Here is a 19,464-nt window from a genome sequence, read left to right as displayed (position 1 = left end):
TGGTGTCATGGTAACTGCTTTCCTGCTGCCAACTCCCAAGTGTAAAAGCCTTTCTGACAAGAAGCAAGTCCTCTGAAGAGCTCCTGGTGGAAAATGCACAGCAGCTCCTCCGTGCTGTCTCTGAGACTGTGAGGGCTACAGAAGCTGCAAGTCTTCAGTTAGGTGGACACTGGCATAGAGTACACACTCACAGGACCATGACTCAGGTCACAGGCTGAGAGGAACATTGCAGCATTCATGAGGAAACTCTACCAGCTTCCTAGCTACTAAATTCAACTTCATTTCTAACCCAAACCTGTGACCTGATTTCCTGTGTGCTTTAGATTGGCTAATTTCTATCAACCTACCTTCAGTTTCACTTTTTCTTCCTCTTGTGTCCAGTCTACTGATGAGTTATGAAAGCATTGTTCCATTTGTTGCCATCTATTTTTTTATTTTAGCATTTAAATTCAATTATTTCTAGTAGTTTTGTGTCTCTGCTAAAATTCTCCATTTGTTTATGCATTTTGTCTACTTTTTCTAAGTCATTAATACATTAACCATAGTTATTTTTAATTTCCTATCTGATAGTTTCAACATGTGGCTTATATCTGAGTCTGATTTTTTAATCGCTTTGTCTTTTTGTACCAATTAAAATTAAAGAGTACATAAAATAGACAGTGAAAAGCATTTGAAAAATGTGTTTGAACTACAAGTTCCAGAATTTCTCGACTATAAAAAAGGCTGACAGAAAAGCTCAGGACTGGTCCTATGAATCCATGTCTGTCCTGCCAGCATGCTGGCACGGCCACAGCCACAGACTCCCACTGATCCAGCAGAATCACCCAGAGCAGGGCCAGACCCCAAGTTCCAGTGCCCAGACCATCTGAGTGCAGGAGAACCTGAGAGTGAGGCTGAATGCTTGCAGTGTACACCTGCATCCTGACTCTGCTTAGGCTGCTGCCCAAAGACCCACGGATTGTTTGCGTAAAGCAAAATGAATAAGACAAGATCCAGAATGAGGCAGAATTTGGGTCATAGAGAGAATGTTTTTTAATTGATTACTGTCCCAGAACATTCTATTATGATAGACAAGATCCTTTGCTCTGTTGTGCTTCTCCCTTAAGAATGAGTGGGCTCCGATTCAGAGGACCTCTCCAGTTGTGATTCCTTGCTCTCCATTAAATTAGGTCTAGAATATCAGAAAACCAGCCCAAACATCACTCGGAAGAATGGCCTAGGCACTCCAATCGGCTGACACCAGGAAAGAGTACACAGCGTCTCCTAGTACTTAACCATCTTTCTCTCCTCCAGGGTTTCAGACAAACTTCCCCAGACCCAGAGGAACCAGAAGTTGCTGCCTTCTGCATGCAGTGGAGAAAAAAACTGCTAAGGCACAGACTTCAAGAAACCTCAAACCTGGTCTGTGATGAGCTGGGCCTGTGAAAAACCAGCACCAAAGGGCCGGCGACACTCACAGTCCTGCATTAAAAAGCACTGTAAAAGCCAAATGATATTCTCCAGCTTGTGTGCACTGGGCCCAGGACTCTGGGAGCCCCTGGGAAGTGCCTCTTAGGCCAAATCAGCCTGTAGGGACATAGGATGAGTGGGGGTTTGCGTAGGTGCAGGGTGGCCAGGGCCAGGCCTTGAGCAAAGCCGTCCAGACAGCATTCTCAGTTAAGGGGACAGCTCTGGGTCCCTGGTGAGACTGCTGTCTGCCTGGGAAGGATATTTAGCTTTCTGGCTTCAAAGGGAACCTCAAATGTAGATTGTGAAGGGATGCAGGAAAAAACATCCAGGCTCCTTTATCTGAAGCCTTTATTAAGATACTTCAATGTGAGAATAACCCCAGTATGTTCTTTAGGGAGCCAGGAACTAAAAGATGTATGGATTAGCTTGGCAGTCAGTCAGAGCACACCTAGCTTGAGTAACTTGGCAGTGTTCAGAAACTCAAGGTGTGGGAAAACTGAAGATGTGTTGGTTTAGGACAGAGGGCAAGAATCTGCGAATCTGAAGGCCATGAGCTGTGATTTGGTGAATCTGGGTTTAGCATTTGGGACAGAGAGGAAGAGCTGGGAGTTAAGGTTTTGGACAGTCAGTGGGTATTTTCCAATTCTCAGTATCTTTCACAAAACCTATTTGGTAAAGGCATGAGGAAAAGGAGAGTGAGGAGACCAGTGACCTTCACCTCGGGGGTTGAACTCCGTGGGCCAAAAGTGGAGAACTGAGTCTGGAGGAGGGGGCCACAGACAGGGACTGTGGACGTGGAAGCAGGGGTGCCCTGGGGGCTGGGGTCCTGCTTTTGGGGGACACCATGCCAGCCTCTTGGATTCTGGTGCCACCCACAGGGAAGAGGGCTGACAATAGATGAGGCTGAATTTCCCATAATTCAGTGGGATCATGGCTCAGATTTACAGTTTATAAATGGATTTCTTTCCATAAAATAAAATACAATATGTTGAGTTTTGCCTTATATACAGCCATTCAACCATCACCACAGTCAGGATAATGAATATATTTGTTGTTTGCTCAGTCACATCTGACTCTTTTGCAACCCCACAGACTAGAGCCCACCAGGCTCCTCTGTCCATGGGATTCTCCAGGCAAGAATACTGGAGTGGGGTGCCATTTCCTTCTCCAGGGGATCTTCCCAACCCAGGGATCGAACGCATGGCTCCTGCATTGGCAGGCAGATTCTTTACGGCTGAACCACCAGGGAAGCTCTAATGAATATATCCATAACCCCAGAAATGTCCTTATTCTCTCCTACCCCTTGGTTTCTCCCCTCAGTGTCCTATAATGACGGATCTGCCTTGTCACTTAAAGATGAGTTTGATTGTGCTGTGCTGTGCTAAATCACTTCAGTTGTGACTGACTCTGCGACTCCATGGACTGTAGCCCACCAGGCTCCTCTGTCCATGAAATTCTCCAGGCAAGAATACTAGAGTGGGTAGCCATTCCCTTCTCTAGGGGACATTCCTGACCCAGGGATTGAACCTGTGTCTCCTGCACTGCAGGCAGACTCTTTACCACCTGAGCCACCAGAGAAGTCCCAGAAAATCCCAAAGACACCACCAAAAAACTATCAGAACTGACACATGAGTTCAGTAATTTGCAGAATACAAAATTAATATAACAGACATTTGTTGCATTTTCATACACTAACAATATATCTGATAAAGGACTAATATCCAAAATCTACAAAGAACTTAAACAACTCAGCATAAAAAAAAAAATTAAAATGGACAGAGGACCTGAACAGACCTGTCTTTTCCAAAGATATATAGATGGCCAACAAGCACACGAAAAGATGCTCAATATCACTAACTGTCAGGCAAATGCAACTCAAAACCACAAGGATATATATCACCTCACACCTGTCAATTGGCTATTATAAAAACAACAACAACAACAACAACAAATAAGTGTTGGTGAGGATGCAGTGAAAAGGGAACATTCATGCACTGTCGGTGGGAATGAAAGCTGGTACAGCCACTATGGAAAACAATATAGAGGTTCTTCGAAACATTAAAAATAGAACTAGCAAATGTCCAACAATTACACTTCTGGGTATTTTTCCAAAGAAAACAAAAACACTAATTTGAAAAGCTATATGCAGCCCTATGTTCACAGCAGTACTACTTACAATAGGCAAGATATGGAAGCAACCTAAGTATTTATTAACAGATGAATGGATAAGTATACACACACAATGGAGTATTACTCAGTCATAAAAAAGAATGAAATCTTACCATTTGCAACAACATGGATGGACCCAGAGGGTATTATGCTAGGGGATATAAGTCAGACAGAGAAAGACAAACACATACGATTTCATTTATATATGGGGTCTAAAAGACAAAACAGACAAATAAGCCAAACAAAACGAGAACAGACTCTCATAGTTACGGAGAACAGATGGGTGAGAACAAGAGGGAAGGGGTGAGGAGATGAATAAACCAGGTGAGGGGATCAAGAGGTATAAATTTCAATTGTAAAATAAATAAACCACAGAGATTTAATGTGCATGGTAAGGGATATAGTCAGTAATATTGTGGTAACTTTGTATGGTGACAGGTGGACACTAGCCTTACTGTGGTAACCATTTTGTAATGTAGAAAGAAATTGAATCACTACACTGTACATCTGAAACTAACACAATATTGTAAATCAATTATACTGGACTTTCCCGGTGGCTCAGATGGTAAAGCATCTGTCTATACTGCGGGAGACCTGGGTTCCATCCCTGGGTCAGGAAGATCCGCTGGAGAAGGAAATGGCAATCCACTCCAGTACTATTGCCTGGAAAATCCCATGGACAGAGGAGCCTGGTAGGCTACAGTCCATGGGGTCGTAAAGAGTCTGACACGACTGAACGACTTCACTTTCACTTTCAATTAGTTAGAGTAGTTTGATTAGTTTACTAATTAGATTAGCTTGCAGTATATAGGGCTTCTGTAAAAATAGATTCATACAGTAGGTGTTCTTTTCCCCCCTTGGGATTCTTTCATTCAGTGGAACTATTTTGAGATATCCATAATACATGTATATTGTGATTCATTCTTTTTCATTGCCTAGTAGTATTTCATTATATGGATATAGGACAATTTTTTATCCACTCACCTGTTGATGGACATTTGTATTGCTTACAGCTCGGAGCTGTAACAAATAAACCTTCTATGCTTTCATTTCTTCAGGAAAATTTCTAATAGTGGAATGGTTGGATAGTAGTGTAAGTGAATGTTTAACTTTTACAGAAACTGAAGAAGTTTATTTAGGTCACTTCTCTCATTCCTGATACTGGTCATTTGTCTTCACTCTTCTTTCCCTGGTAAGTCTATATAGAGATTTATCAATTTTATTTTTTTACATAACCATTTTTGATTTAGCTTTGTCTAAGATTTATTCTCTATTTCATGAATTCCTTCTTTTTGCTATTTCTTTTCTTCTGTTTCAATTTTCTCTTCTTTTTCAAGTTTATGAATGTCAATGGTAAGGTCATTATTTTGTGGCATTCTTTTCTAATATAGGCTTTTACTTCTGCAGATTTCTATTTTTGCTTCTTCCCACCAATTTTTACTTTTTCCTTTATCATTATACAACCTAATTATCTTTTAAAATTATTTGCTGACTCATGGGTTACTTGGAACTGTACTTAGTTTCAAAATATTTGTGTGTGGGGGGTGGAATTTCCAAAGATTTTGTTTTGATTTCTGATTTAATTCCTTTTCAGTCAAGAAGCATACTTTGTAGTTCATAATCCTTTTAAATTTATTGAGCCATGTGTTGTGGTCTGGATTATAGTTTATCATGACAAATGTTCTATGTACATTAGAAAAGGAAGTACATTATGCTATTGTTAGTTGGAGTGTTCTATAAAAATCAGTTAGATCAAGTTGACTGACACTGTTGCTCAAGTCTTTGATGTCCTTAGATTTTCCTTCTACTTGTTCTATCAATTTTTAAAGTAGGATATTGAAATTTGCAACTGTAATTGTGAATTTTCTGTGTTATAGTTCTATCAGAGTTGCTTCATTTATTTTTAAAGGTGTATAAACATTTATATCACTTTGATGAATTAAATCTTTCATCATTAATAAAGCAATCTCTTCATTCCTGGCAAAATTATTTGCTCTAAAATTTACTTCAGTTTTTAAAATATTTCCTAAGTCTTTACTTATGAACTTGTGGGATACAATTTTAATCCTTTTTTAATATCTTTGTCTCTACAAATTCTTATATCTGTGTCAGTTCTCAATTGCTTTCAGTAGATTCATTTACCTCCTGACTGTGAGCAATATTTCCTGATTCTTTGCATGCCTGGTAACTTTTTACTGTGTGCCAGACACTTGTCTTATTGGGTTCCTGGCAATTTCTGTGTTCCTACAAATATTCTTGAATTGGTTCTGGGAGACAGTTACTTGGAAACAGTTTCCTATTTTCTGTCTCACTTTTAAGATTTGTTAAGTGGGATGAGAGTAGGGCTCAGTCCAAGGTGAAATAGTTCCTTCTGAGGCAAGACTCTTCTGTGTACTCTCTCCAATACTTTGTGAATCATGAGGTTTTCCATTCTGTCTGGTGAGAACAGGTGCTTTTCTTGGCCCTGTACTAGCCCTGGCACAATTATCTCCAATCTTTTCAGCTCCTAGTAGTTTCCTCACAGATATACACTCATCAGTACTCCCTGAAACCGCTGCAGATCCCCCAAAGTTCTGTGCAGCTTTCTCCTCTCTGGTACTCTGTTCTGCAAAATCCTTTGGTTTCTCAGGTCTTTCAGCTTTGTCTCATTTAAGGAAACTGCCAGACTCTTCCTGGGTACTTCCTGTTTCTTTGCATGTCTGATAATTGTGATTGGATGCCAGGCATTGTGACTTTTAACTTGAATGTGTGCTGGGAGGTTTCATATCTCTGTAAGTATTCTTGAACTCTGGGATGCAGTTAATTTATCTATAAACAGTCTGGTCCTAGAAAGTCTTAATTTTAAGCCTTTTTTTTTTTTTTTTGGATAGGATCAATGCTGTGTTTCTTCTAGAATTTATTTTGCCTCACTACTGAAGCAGTGTTTTTCTGAATGTCTTATCCAATATCACTTTGCTTACATGATTTATCCATTCTGGATGATGGCAAGAAACCTCTGTTGTAAGCTCTGGAGAATGTCTCCTCTAATCCTTTTCATGACCCCAGGAAATTTTTCTCATACACTTGTGTTGATGTGTACATAGCTGAAGACGTGTGGCTTTTTGAGCTTTCTCTCTGTGTATCTCTCATCTTCTCATTCTCTGCCCTACAGACTAGAGCTCCCTTGTGTTCCCTGGACTCCCAACTCAGTCTTCTCATGCTGAGACCACTGGCTTCTCCCTGGATTCCCCCTCAGCTTACCACAGCTTTGAAACTCTCCAGGAATTAAGCTGGCTTAGTCAAGGGCTCATCTTTTTTTTCTGTTAAGAATCATTGCCCTAGAGTGGGACAAATTGAGAGAGTAGCACTGACATATATACACTTCAGTCAGTTCAGTTCAGTGGCTCAGTCGTGTCCAACTCTTTGAGACTCTATGAATCCCAGCACGCCAGGCCTCCCTGTCCATCACCAACTCCCAGAGTCTACTCAAACTCATGTCCATCGAGTCTGTGATGCCACTCAGCCATCTCATCCCCTGTTGTCCCCTTCTCCTCCTGCCCCCAATCCCTCCAAGCATCAGAGTCTTTTCCAATGAGTCAACTCTTCACATGAGGTGGCCAAAGTACTGGAGTTTCAGCTTTAGCATCAGTCCTTCCAATGAACTCCCAGGACTCCCTTAGATCTCCCTTAGAGAGGGCTGGATCCAAGGGCCTCTCAAGAGTCTTCTCCAACACCAGAGTTCAAAAGCATCAATTCTTCAGCACTCAGCTTTCTTCACAGTCCAACTCTCACATCCATACCTGACCACTGGAAAAACCAAAGCCTTGACTAGATGGACCTTTGTTGTGTAAAATAGATAGCTAGTGGGAAGCTGCTGTATAACACAGGTAGCTCAGCCTGGTGTTCTGTGACAACCTAAAGGGATGTGATGGGGTTTGGGGTGGGTGAGAGGCTCAAGAGGGAGGGGATATATGTATATTTATGGCTGATTCATGTTGTTGTTCAGCAGAAATGAACACAATATTGTAAAGTGATTGTGCTATGCTTAGTTGCTCACTCATGTCCGACTCTTTGTGACCCCATGGACTATAGCCTGCCAGGCTCCTCTGTCCGTGGGGATTCTCCAGGCAAGAATACTGGAGTAGGTTGCCATTCTCTTCTCCAGGGGATCTTTTTAAAAGCCAAGGATCGAACCCAGGCCTCCCGCATTGCAGGCAGATTCTTTACCATCTGAGCCCATGAAGTTATTATCCTCCAATTAAAAAAAAGAACCACTGTCTTATGCTGCCTAATGTCTAATATCTAAAGACCAATGTTTTGTATATTTTGTTCAGTCTTGGCCAGCAGAAGTACTTACTCTCTCTTTTTGGACTACCTTCCCTTTGGTTTATGTTCAATTCTCTTTTCTTGGGTAACATTCACTGGACTTTCTCCTTCCAGTTACAACTACGTTTCTATAAGTAAATTTAATCTATCTTTGCAGTTTTATTACCATCCATAAAGTCTTCAAAAATCCGGCCTAGTTTTTCATCTTTTTCTAACTTGTCAGATGAAATCTGACAATCTCCGAATTCAGTCTCTTAAGAGTTCTTGACCCAGGCAAGAACTTCTTGACACTCTGTTCTCCATTGGCCTCCTTTCTGCAGTTTTCATCTTTTGCTGTTTATGACTTTTGACTTCCTTTTGCTTCATTCCACCTGCACTGCTTATCTCTTCCATACTGTTGCCATTTTAACCACTCTGATTGGCAACTTTATTCATGCCTCCTTTTGGCTTCAAATCCTTCAGTGACCTTAACTGCATATGAGATACAGTCCAAAATCCTTTGCAGGACTTACCAGACTTGCCATGAAATATCTATGTTATCTACTCTCCATGCCTCCCAGACAGACAGACACACCATTCCACTTAATTTCCATCTGTGCTCTAGCCTTATGAGACCAGTAAGAAGAAGTCACTTGTAGACATCTGAATAGATATTTCTATTTCATACTTCCATGTTTTTGCTCTCACCCTTTCCTCTTCATAAATCCCTGCTCCAATCTATCTAATAAACATATTTATTTTACAGAAATCAGATTAACTGTATCCTTTTCTATTAGGCTTTTTTTTTTTTTTTTTGAAGATACACAACATTTTAATGGGCTTCCCTGGTGGCTCAGCTGGTAAAGAATCCACACACAATGCAGGAGACCTGGGTTTGATCCCTGGATTGGAAGATCCCCTAGAGAAGGGAAAGGCTACCCACTCCAGTATTCTGGCCTGGAGAATTCCATGGACTGTATAGTCCCTGGGGTCGCAAAGAGTAAGACATGACTGAACGACTTCCACTTCACTTCAACATTTTAATACAGTAGTGCTAAGAATCAAAACGAATGCAAAAATGCATGATGAAATAGACATCAACATTTTTAATAAAGACAGGATCAGACTCCACGGTTGCACAGCCCTGACTGCTTGCATCACTCCGATCCTGGCCCTTGTCCCAAAAAAACTTTATTTACAAGACTAGGTGGCCACTGTAGTTACCAGTTTTGATGATGGCTGCCTTTGCCAAGTGCCAACTGGGCACCCACTAAATGTAGGAGGCATTTCTCTAACCCAGACACTCATTAACAACTCTACTCGAATCAACAAGCCCCTCCTGTATGCTTCCTTGTCCTTCACCAATTCCTCCAAATTCTCAACAAAATCTGTCAGAAGACATGTTTGATCTCATTCTGGCCTCCTTCTCCACCTTCAGCCTTTCACACTCCGACCGGTAAGGAACAAGAGACTTTATTGACCTCTCTGCCCTTCCTTCTCTCTTTCCTCTCCTTAACCCTTCCTATCCTTCCCTGTTTTTCTAGTTCCCCGGTCCTGGACGCAGGAAACTGGTCGAAGGGCCCTCAGCCTGAGCTGAGGATTGGAGACTGATCACCTCCTCTTGGCAGAGAACGCGAATTCTGGTTCTGGTCTGGTCTGATTTCTGGTAGGGCCGAGTTCCAGTCCTCCCTTCTCTGGAGGCCCAGGGAAAAGTCCCATAATGCCTGGGTATCTGTAGGTGGCAGGAGATGTCTGTAAGGCCACCCCTTTTGCCCCCGTCTCCCGCCTCCTCCCCCTTCTTCTTTCAACTGCTTCCTTTCCTCCCTTGAAATCTTTGATGTTAGTACTTGGATCTGAAGTTCTGTGTCTCTATAGGAGGTTCTCTGAGAGACTGTATTCTTGTATTTAAGAGCTTCCCTGGTGGTGCAGAGGTTAAAGCGTCTGCCTGAAATGTGGGAGACCTGGGTTCAATTCCTGGGTTGGGAAGATCCCCTGGAGAAGGAAATGGCAACCCACTCCAGTATTCTTGCCTGGAGAATCCCATGGACGGAGGAGCTTGGTGGCCTACAGCCCACAGGTCGCAAAGAGTTGGACATGACTGAGCGACTTCACTTTCACTTTCTCTCTTATTCTGATCCAACCACACTAGCCTCACTTCACTTCCTCAGATACAGAAGTCCTGCCTCAGGGTCTTTGCACAAGCTGTTACCATTCCTTAGAATGTATCTCTTTCCGGCCCACTCAGACATCAGATTTCAGTTTAAAAATAACCCTAAATATGTATATATAATTTATTTATTTGGCTGTCTTAGTGTCAGTTGTGGCATGCAGGATCTTCTGTTGATCCTGATGGGCTTTTCTCTAGTTGTACTGCATGACCTCCAGAGTGTATGGGCTCAGCAGTTGTAGTGCATGGGCTTAGCTGCCCCACAGCATGTGGGATCTTAATTACCCAACCAGGGATCAAACCCACGTTCCCTGCATTGGAGGATGGATTCTTAACCAATGGACCACCAGTTCAGTTCAGTTTAGTCACTCAGTCGTGTCTGACTCTTTGGGACCCCATGGACTGCAGCACCCCAGGCTTCCCTGTCCATCACTAATTACTGGAGTTTGCTCAAATTCATATCCATCAAGTCGGTGAAGCCATTCAACCATCTCATCCTCTGTTATCCCCTTCTCCTGCCTTCAGTCTTGCCAGCATCAGGATCTTTTCCAATGAGTCAGTTCTTTGCATCAGGTGGCCAAAGTATTGGAGTTTCAGCTTCAGTATCAGTCCTTCCAATGAATATTCAGGACTACTTTCCTTTAGGATTGACTGGTTTGATCTCCTTGCTGTCCAAGGGACTCTCAAGAGTCTTCTCAACACCACAGTTCAAAAGCATCAGTTCTTTGGCACACAGCTTTCTTTATGGTCCAGCTCTCACATTCACACGACTACTGGAAAAACCAGAACTTTGACTAGACAGACCTTTGTCAGTAATGTCTCTGCTTTTCAATATACTGTCTAGGTTTGTCATAGCTTTCCAAAGAGCAAGCATCTTTTAATTTCATGGCTACAGTCACCATCTGCAGTAATTTTAGAGCCCAAGAAAATAAAGTCTGTCACTATTTCCATTGTTTCCCCATCTATTTGTCATGAAGTGATGGGACCAGATGCCATGATCTTTGTTTTTTGAATGTTGAATTTTAAGCCACATTTTTCACTCTCCTCTTTCATCAAGAGGCTCTTTAGTTCCTCCTCACTTTCGGCAATAAGGATAGTATCATCTGTGTATCTGAAATTATTGATCTTTCTCCCGGGAATCTTGATTCCAGTTTGTCCTTCATCCAGGCCAGCATTTCACATGATGTACTTGGCATAGAAGTTAAATAAGCATGGTGGCAATATACAGCCTTGATGTACTCCTTTCCCAATTTGGAATGAATCTGTTGTTCCATGTCCAGTTCTAACTGTTGCTTCTTGACCTGCACACAGATTTCTCAGGAGGCAGATCAGGTGGTCTGGTATTCCCATCTCTTGAATTTTCCACAGTTTTTTGTGATCCACACAGTCAAAGGCTTTGGCATAGTCAATAAGGCAGAAGTAGATGTTTTTCTGGAACTCTCTTGCTTTTTCGATGATCCAGTGGATGTTGGCAACTTGATCACTGGTTCCTCTGCCTTTTCTAAAACCAGCTTGAACATCTGGAAATACACAGTTCACGTATTGCTGAAGCCTGGCTTGGAGAATTTTGAGCATTACTTTACTAACACGTGAGATGAGTGCAATTGTGCAGTAGTTTGAGCATTCTTTGGCATTGCCTTTCTTTGGGATTGGAATGAAAACTGACCTTTTCCAGTCCGGTGGCCACTGCTAAATTTTCCAAATTTGCTGGCATATTGAGTGCAGCACTTTCACAGCATCATCTTTTAGGATTTGAAATAGCTCAACTGGAATTCCATCACCTCCACTAGCTTTGTTTATAGTGATGCTTCCTAAGGCCCACTAGACTTCTCATTCCAGGATGTCTAGCTCTAGGTGAGTGATCACACCATCGTGATTATCTGGGTCGTAAAGATCTTTTTTGTATAGTTCTGTGTATTCTCGCCACCTCTTCTTAATACCTTCTACTTCTATTACGTCTATGCCATTTCTGTCCTTTATTGTGCCTATCTTTGCATGAAATGTTCCCTTGGTATCTCTAATTTTATTGAAGAGATCTCTAATCTTTTCCATTCTATTGCTTTCCTCTATTTCTTTGTGTTGATCACTAAGGAAGGCTTTCTTATCTCTCCGTGCTATTCTCTGGAACTCTGTATTCAAATGGGTATATCTTTCCTTTTCTCCTTCGCTTTTTGCTTCTCTTCTTTTCACAGCTATTTTGACCCTAAAGAGTTCTTTTTCTACTCTGTGCATTACACTTGCTAGCAATCTCTCAGCTTCAGATCTTTTTAACAGAAAATTAATATGCTAATGTAAGAGACACTTCCTTACATAGAAGAGGGCCTTAAATGCTGTTTATCTGTGTGATTAAGTAAAGTACAATCTCTGTGCACTAAGAATAAATTGAAGGATGGCTTACTGCTATGTTCTTTCAGGAAGGCCTGGAAGCTTTCCATTTACAAACTCTCATGAGGACATGGATCCCTGACAGTCTACCTTTAACTACCGAATATTTATTAATATTAAAGCAAAGCAATGCACTGTGAGACAAATATTATTAGAAATATTTTTATTTAAAGTCAGACAATAGAAAGATGTCACAGAAGAAAACTACAGAAACTTGAAACAACAGAATGCAACTTGGAAAAGTTACTAGTAAATGAGAAGGGGGAAAAAAGATATTCCTGATGTTACCAAGGAATTTGTTAGTCCTGGTGTAGAATAATTTATCAGTTCAGCAAAGTATACCCTTTGCTGGTATCTTTTGAACAGACAATAGATTAATGATTTAGTTAATTTACTAAATTAATAGCTACTGAAATCCTCCAAAGTGAAACAGTCAAGAAAGCATTTCCCCAACATTTGAGATATGTGGGGAATTGAAATAATAACTGTAGGAAGTTGTTTTTTATTAAAAAAAAAAAAACACTACTTCATACTGAATAGGTTTAATCTAAATTTCAGCTTACAGATGGTGCTTATAAATCTCATAGAAAAAGGGTGACCAGAAGTCTGGACATGGCACCGCCCCTTACCAAACACACACTACATCCTAGGACACAAGTGCCATCAATGCCCTTACCATGGGCAAGCACAGCAGCCTAGAAATGACAAAAAATGAAATGACCTGGGCACTGGAACCCTGGATCGATACTGAGCCCTCTCTGAATCCTTGGTGGGGAGCAGTGGGTTTAAGATAAGAAACATAAAAAATTTTTTAAACTTTGGCAAGTATAGCAATGACTATTTCTCGATTGTCACTTTTAAAGGAAATATTCTACTTCAGGAAAAGATATTTTCCTATCTTATTTTACTTCTCTCTCAAATATTTGGAGGGCAAATTCCTATAAAATAGAGGTGGACTAAAACCTCTTATCTGTAATAATTAATTATTTGCCACCTTCTCTATTTAAAAAGCATATAAAATGTAGAGTCTATCATTAATGACAAATCCCCAAGAACTTGCTTGTAATGGAAGTTTGGAAATGTGATTTATTTTTTAAAAATTGGGCCTCTATGTATTTAATTCCTTTATAATAATCTATATATCAGACTCCTGACAAAATAATATTACCTAATGCAAATTTCATCACTCCTCTCAACCTTAACACCTTCACAGAGGTATTAAAATTAGTAGAGTACTGATCCAAGGAGCAAGGAGCTTGATAATTTACAAGGTTGATTTTTTTTCTAAAATGCTTGCTATAACTAGCTCTATAATAACCTTTTTCTCATAAATTCTAAGTTTAAAAAACAAGAGATTCAATGATAAATCAAGCTATAATATATTATTCCAAGAACTCACAGTCATTGGGACAAACAGATTTTCTTTATGCCCTCAATGATTTTCCCAACTGTAACACATGACTGTTGTATTCCAAAGGATAATGAAGCATGTTTAAGGACAAAACACAAGACTCAAATTTATTCATAGTGTTAGAATAAAATGCTATTGGAAATTCACTAGGTTAGGCATATCTTCATAATTCTGGCTGAATTTTGAGGAGAATCAGAAGGGGAAAATTAGAGAAACATTTTAAAATGAAAACATGACACTTTAATATGCAGTTCTTTCAAAGTACAGAAAGAATCCTTCATAGATCTACAGGGATCTATGTTTGATCTAGTCAAACTTCTACAATGAAGTAGTAAAATCATCTTGTAAAGCTTGGAGGATTCTTAGAATCATGAATTATTGTAGAAACATGTTAACTCTTAAATAAAAGCTGCCATAACCCTACGTTCATATTGTTTGGGTGGGTGATGGGGAGAAGAGACAAGAAAAGAGAAGGCTGGTGCCCTATGTCTAATGAAAGAGGCATAATTAATGACCATACTCTTTCTAATACAATCCTGAAGTGGCTCTGCCACATCTATTTTGACAGATGGAGGCACCTGCAAAATCTAAACTTGGATGGACGTTGGGAAGCAATCAAGAAGCAGTTAACAAAACACCTACTGCGTGCACAGAACTAGGCTTGTTGCTGTGTGGAAACAGAAGAACAAGCAGACGCGTACAGGTTCAGCCTCCAAAAACACAAATTTTAAGACATACTTTTCATTTCTTATTTTAAAATCATAAATTCTAAATGTTATGTTGGCATTAACTTAAAGTCTTAGGTCTGTATCCTTTCCAAGAAAGCCAGGTTAAATTAGGGGTTTTGTTACAACTGGTAGATCCTGCTGATAAATAACATACTAAGAAACATAACCCCAGCAGTACAGCAATTGGTAACTACTGAAGCTGGTTCTGCAAACCACATGAAGTTACTTGGGGGAGAAGGCATTACCTAAACACAAAGTCATAACACATACGTGAGGAAAACAACTTCAAACACTCAGACACTCTTCGGTTACATTTTGTCAAGGCTTACACTTCCTAAACTAAGCCTTATTTAAACTAAGCAAATTTACTAATGATTACTAAACTTTGAACATAATATTATCAAGTGCTCCCAAACCATTTCTGAAGAGATGATTATGACTCTTCATCCTAGAAATTCCCAGAAGGCCTGATACTGAAGGAGGCAGGGGCACTATCGGTGGACTGCTTGACTGCAGATCAGCCCTCCAAGACATGCCCTTTGACACAGACAGCCTCTGTGAGGCGCAGTCCTCAGCCCAGGAGAGTGAACTCAGGGAGAGCGTGTCTATCACGAGACTCTGTGCTGTGCAAATGGAAATATACTGACAAGCCCTAATATCCCAGGTCACTGGGAATTTTCAAACTTCAAGATGCCATTAACCAAAGAAAAATGCACCTTTTTCCAACAAGTGATCACTAAGAAAGATCTCAATGTCGCATGCTTGCAGAAATACATATTAAGAGATGGGAGTAAATATCCTTATTGTTTCTAAAAGCCAACAGCCTCCCATTGACTGAGTTGGCCACTTCACCCATACCACACATGCTATGATTTAAGCAAACACGGTCAGTCACAAAACACGAAGTCATAACACATAGGTGAGGAAAACACAACACAGACCATCACAGGATTTTCACCTTCTGTCAATATCCAACCTGTCTAAAGTGAGCATATATGTCAGACCCTGAATAGACACGACAAGCCCATAGAGCTCTCAAGTAGAAAAAGCCCTGTAACTTAATGATACACAAAATGTTCAAGGAAATTGCTAACCTGATGGGTTAATACTCTCTGAAACAACTTCTACTGTGTCTTACTATTATCTGAAACTTCACAGAATTGATGAACCACACAAACCATATTATATTATTTTGGAATCTGTACAACTTAATGCAAACCCAGTGGGAATGTAATGATTATGTGTGTGAAATAAAATATAAATCAATTTTATATTTACAAATACTTTAAAGTAATAATTCATTCACTCCTTACATCAAATCTGTGAACAGTCAAAATCATACCCATTTCACAGATAACAAACTAGACACTGAGATAAAACACCTATAAATCAGTTCAGAACAAGAATATGAATTCCCTGTCATAAACCTCTAACCCTCATAAGTTCTCTCCTCCCTCTCTCTCTTCTAATTAATTCAGCAAGTAGCTTATATGAACATTCATAAAGGATTTTTTACTAATCAATTATCCTTCAACTTGCTTCCAAAGGACAGCAAGTCAGAAAATACTTTCTATAATAGCTGTAAATTTCATTTTTTAACCATAAAATGTTATTCAGAATCATTTTAGGCAACAATGTAACCAAAGTAAAAATAGTAGGAACTCACATTCCCTTGAACAACTGTCCTTCCACTTAGAACACAATGAACTTCTGAGGTAGACAGGCAGAGTTCTTGTTCACTTAACTGCAACCTCATTTCAGCATGGAATCAGAGCAAAAAAAGCAAAAGGTGAAGACGGGAATAGGAAAGATATACATTAGTATTAAGCCATGTGCTGAGTTTTAGGTTCCCACACAAATATTTTGCTGTATATTTTAAAAATCACTTCTCAAGTGCTGATTTCCTCTACTTCCATTACCTTTCACAATGAAATGCTCCTTTTAAATTACTTGCTGGAGTTGTTACTAGCAAACACTGTCAGATACCTCTAGTCAAAGATATTAATATATACACTTAGCCTGAGACTTAAGTGTAATACTTAGTTTTAGTTATAAATAATATATGTATAAAGTAAGTAGGGTTGCCATTATTTATATACTGCAATAAATATACAAGAATGAATACAAATTATTTTTCATAAAAGTACAATTTCTAATCCATTGAGGAGGTTTCCAAACTATGAGGACATAATAAAACACCAAGCAGTCTCCTCTGTTATAGAATGCCAGTCAGGTGAGATCTGAAAGAGAGTCTTTATTGATAGCCATATACAGTTGACTACACCATCTCTGTGTTTTCTCGCTATTTAAGAAAAAATATAGAACCTGCACACTTAAAACATTATCAATGCAATAGATCACTACAGACTCACCGGATCTTTTAAAATTTTGTTAAAAACTGCCAAAGTCATGATGAATACAATTATTGCAGCTACACAATTTGAAAAAGTAATATAAATTATGCTGCTAAAGACAAAAGACATCAAAATGCATAAACATCATAACGTAACAGCAATAACTCATAACTATTATTATGAAAAATTAAATTTAAAAAGTTATGTTAGAGAATTTGGAAATTTTTTACTTTAGCAAAACATTCTATTTATATATCTCCAACTTATATGATACAGTATACCATAAAATACATTTAAAAGATATGACATTCAAATGCTTCATTTACACAAATAATATTGCCAGTAATAATAAAAGTGATGCCCTTAAACATGAACTGCTCTGCTAATATTAGATTTAAAAAATGTTTTCTTTACTTCACTTTACATTTTAGCTAGCAGTTAGCATTACATATTAGTCAGTTCTGTGTTGACAAATTGAGAGGATCCTAGTCAAAATACTGTTTCTGAAAAGTAATGTACATTATATTGCTTGAAACTAACAACCATATAAAAGTGGTGATCATTTATCTAAACACTGATTATGAAAGACAAGTGGCATATATTCAGGCAAAGTGTTGAGTTCATGATGGTTTATTTACAATAAAAGTACTTTTACTGAAACTAACATGATATATAGGTTTCTATGTCAATGACTACAGTCTCTTAAAATTATAAAAATACTATATAAAATACCACAGGCTTTGGAGGATATAACTTCGTGTGGTTCTGATACTAGCAGCTGAAAAGTGTTTATAATTTAAAAATAAATAAACTATAGAGGTAAAACAGTTACAAAACAGCAGGGGACTGCCAACAGTCAGGAGAGAGAAAATAACTGCTTGGTTACACAACAGCTAACAAAATGGTGAAGCTGTTGGGTCAAAAGTTTTAAAAACCTCCTTCAGAGATTTGTCATCTGTTTCTTTGCTGGGATCATCACCGGGGGTGGGGCTCACCTGTCCCAGATGTTTTGACTGCCTGGGATCGCTGTACTGGGGTCTGATTAGGCCTGTTAATGCCTGAATTGGAAGGCTGTGCACTGCCGGGACTTGAACGGTACCAGAACTCTGGCGAACATCCGTCTGTGGGTCAGCTGGGCGGTCAACAGGGACGTCCACATTTGGAGCCATTTTCTGTGGTAGGATTGCTTCTCCAGGAAGAGGCTCATTTTTGTCACTACATTTTAAACTCCCACCTTTTTTCTGGTTCTCTGCATTTTCTGCTGCTAGCTCTGATGTAGAGGGTGAACTTTGCTCCCTGGGGTCATACAAACTAATACCGCTAAGGACTGAACCCGGAGTTCCCAGGGGAAGGCCAGTTGAAGATGAGAGTTTGGGGGCATATGGAGGTAAAGCCCCAGGACCAGAACTGCTAGGTACCGCACCTGAGGGCTGTGATGACCCCAGGTTTGGCCTGGTCCCTAAAGGAGGGGCAGTCTTAGACATATGGGGGTCCTTCATAACTGCTTGATGAGGCTCTGTGTTGTGCAGTCTGTGAAGTCTAGGATCAAAATTTTTTTGCAGCCTAGGATCTCCTAATTTACTTCCGGAACTATGTGAGTCTCCAAATTGATCTAGGTAGCCTTCTCTGTTTGCTGTGTTAATTTTGGCTTTGGCTGCTAGTTTCGTATCAGTGGACACTGTGTTTTGACGAAGATCACTTTTTGTATTCCATAACCTACTGAGCCTCTGGTCAGCTATAAGAGGGGGCAGAGGTAAATTGATTGAAGAGACTGGATCAGGTTTAGGTAAAGGAACTGGTAGTAAGTCTTCTGGAGCCCACACGATGTGTTTGGCAAAGTTGGGTTTGGTTAGGGTAATATCCATTTTAATGTGACTAAACTGTCTCAGCTGTGACCTTGGGTCCTGCAGCATCACACCAGGGGAAGAATCCAGAGGTATTAAGAAAGCCTTTTCTCTCAGCTCTCTTTCTGTATCTTCATCATCATCATCTCCTCTTTTGTGTCTGATGCTAGGGCCGGTGTTGCCATGATGTGAATCAAACTTGGCTCCAGCAGCAGCAGAACTGCCATGGCCGCTTCCACTCCCTCTTAATTTCCTGGGATCCCATGCAAGTCTGAGATCCAGCGGGGCAGACTCAGAAGATTTTTTAATGTCTTGCCTTGAGATAGTCCTGAGTCTAGGGTCGACAACTTGGTTTCCTTTATTCTTCTCTCTAGCAAGTCTCGGGTCAGTAGGAAGGCCAGGTTCTGTGGAAGGCTGCTGCTGACTCCTCAAAGTCTCTGTTTGTTTCTGCAACGTTCTCAGTATTGACTTGACACTGCTCCCTTCTTCCTCTTCACTACTGGAGTACCAGTTAACAGTTTCATCTAAATGCAGACAAAAACTATTGTAAAGAGTGAAGCATTCATATTAGGCTTTAATTAAAACACATAGGCTATTTCTGAAATAAGGGTAGTCTAACTTCAAGATAATACATCATAGAAATGACAGAGTTTCAACACTGGAACAAGATAAG

General features: G+C 39.9%; 1 protein-coding gene across 4 annotated transcripts in view; it reads right to left on the bottom strand.

Annotated features, from left to right (window-relative positions):
- Positions 1 to 12,602: 12,602 nt before the first annotated feature.
- Positions 12,603 to 19,464, bottom strand: part of ZC3H6 (zinc finger CCCH-type containing 6) — a 75,291-nt gene continuing 68,429 nt past the window's right edge. For all 4 annotated transcript variants that reach the window (XM_060413987.1, XM_027967128.3, XM_012173915.4 and 1 more), the window contains one exon: positions 12,603 to 19,315. In XM_060413987.1, the coding sequence (XP_060269970.1) occupies positions 17,841 to 19,315 (1,475 nt within the window). In that variant the 3' untranslated portion in view covers positions 12,603 to 17,840. The remainder of the gene's footprint in view (positions 19,316 to 19,464) is intronic.

The sequence above is a fragment of the Ovis aries genome, chromosome 3, assembly GCF_016772045.2.
Source record: "Ovis aries strain OAR_USU_Benz2616 breed Rambouillet chromosome 3, ARS-UI_Ramb_v3.0, whole genome shotgun sequence".
In the NCBI taxonomy this organism is placed as follows: Eukaryota; Metazoa; Chordata; class Mammalia; order Artiodactyla; family Bovidae; genus Ovis; species Ovis aries.
The sequence above is the reverse complement of the archived record's forward strand: the minus strand, read 5'-3'. Positions and strand labels throughout refer to the sequence as shown.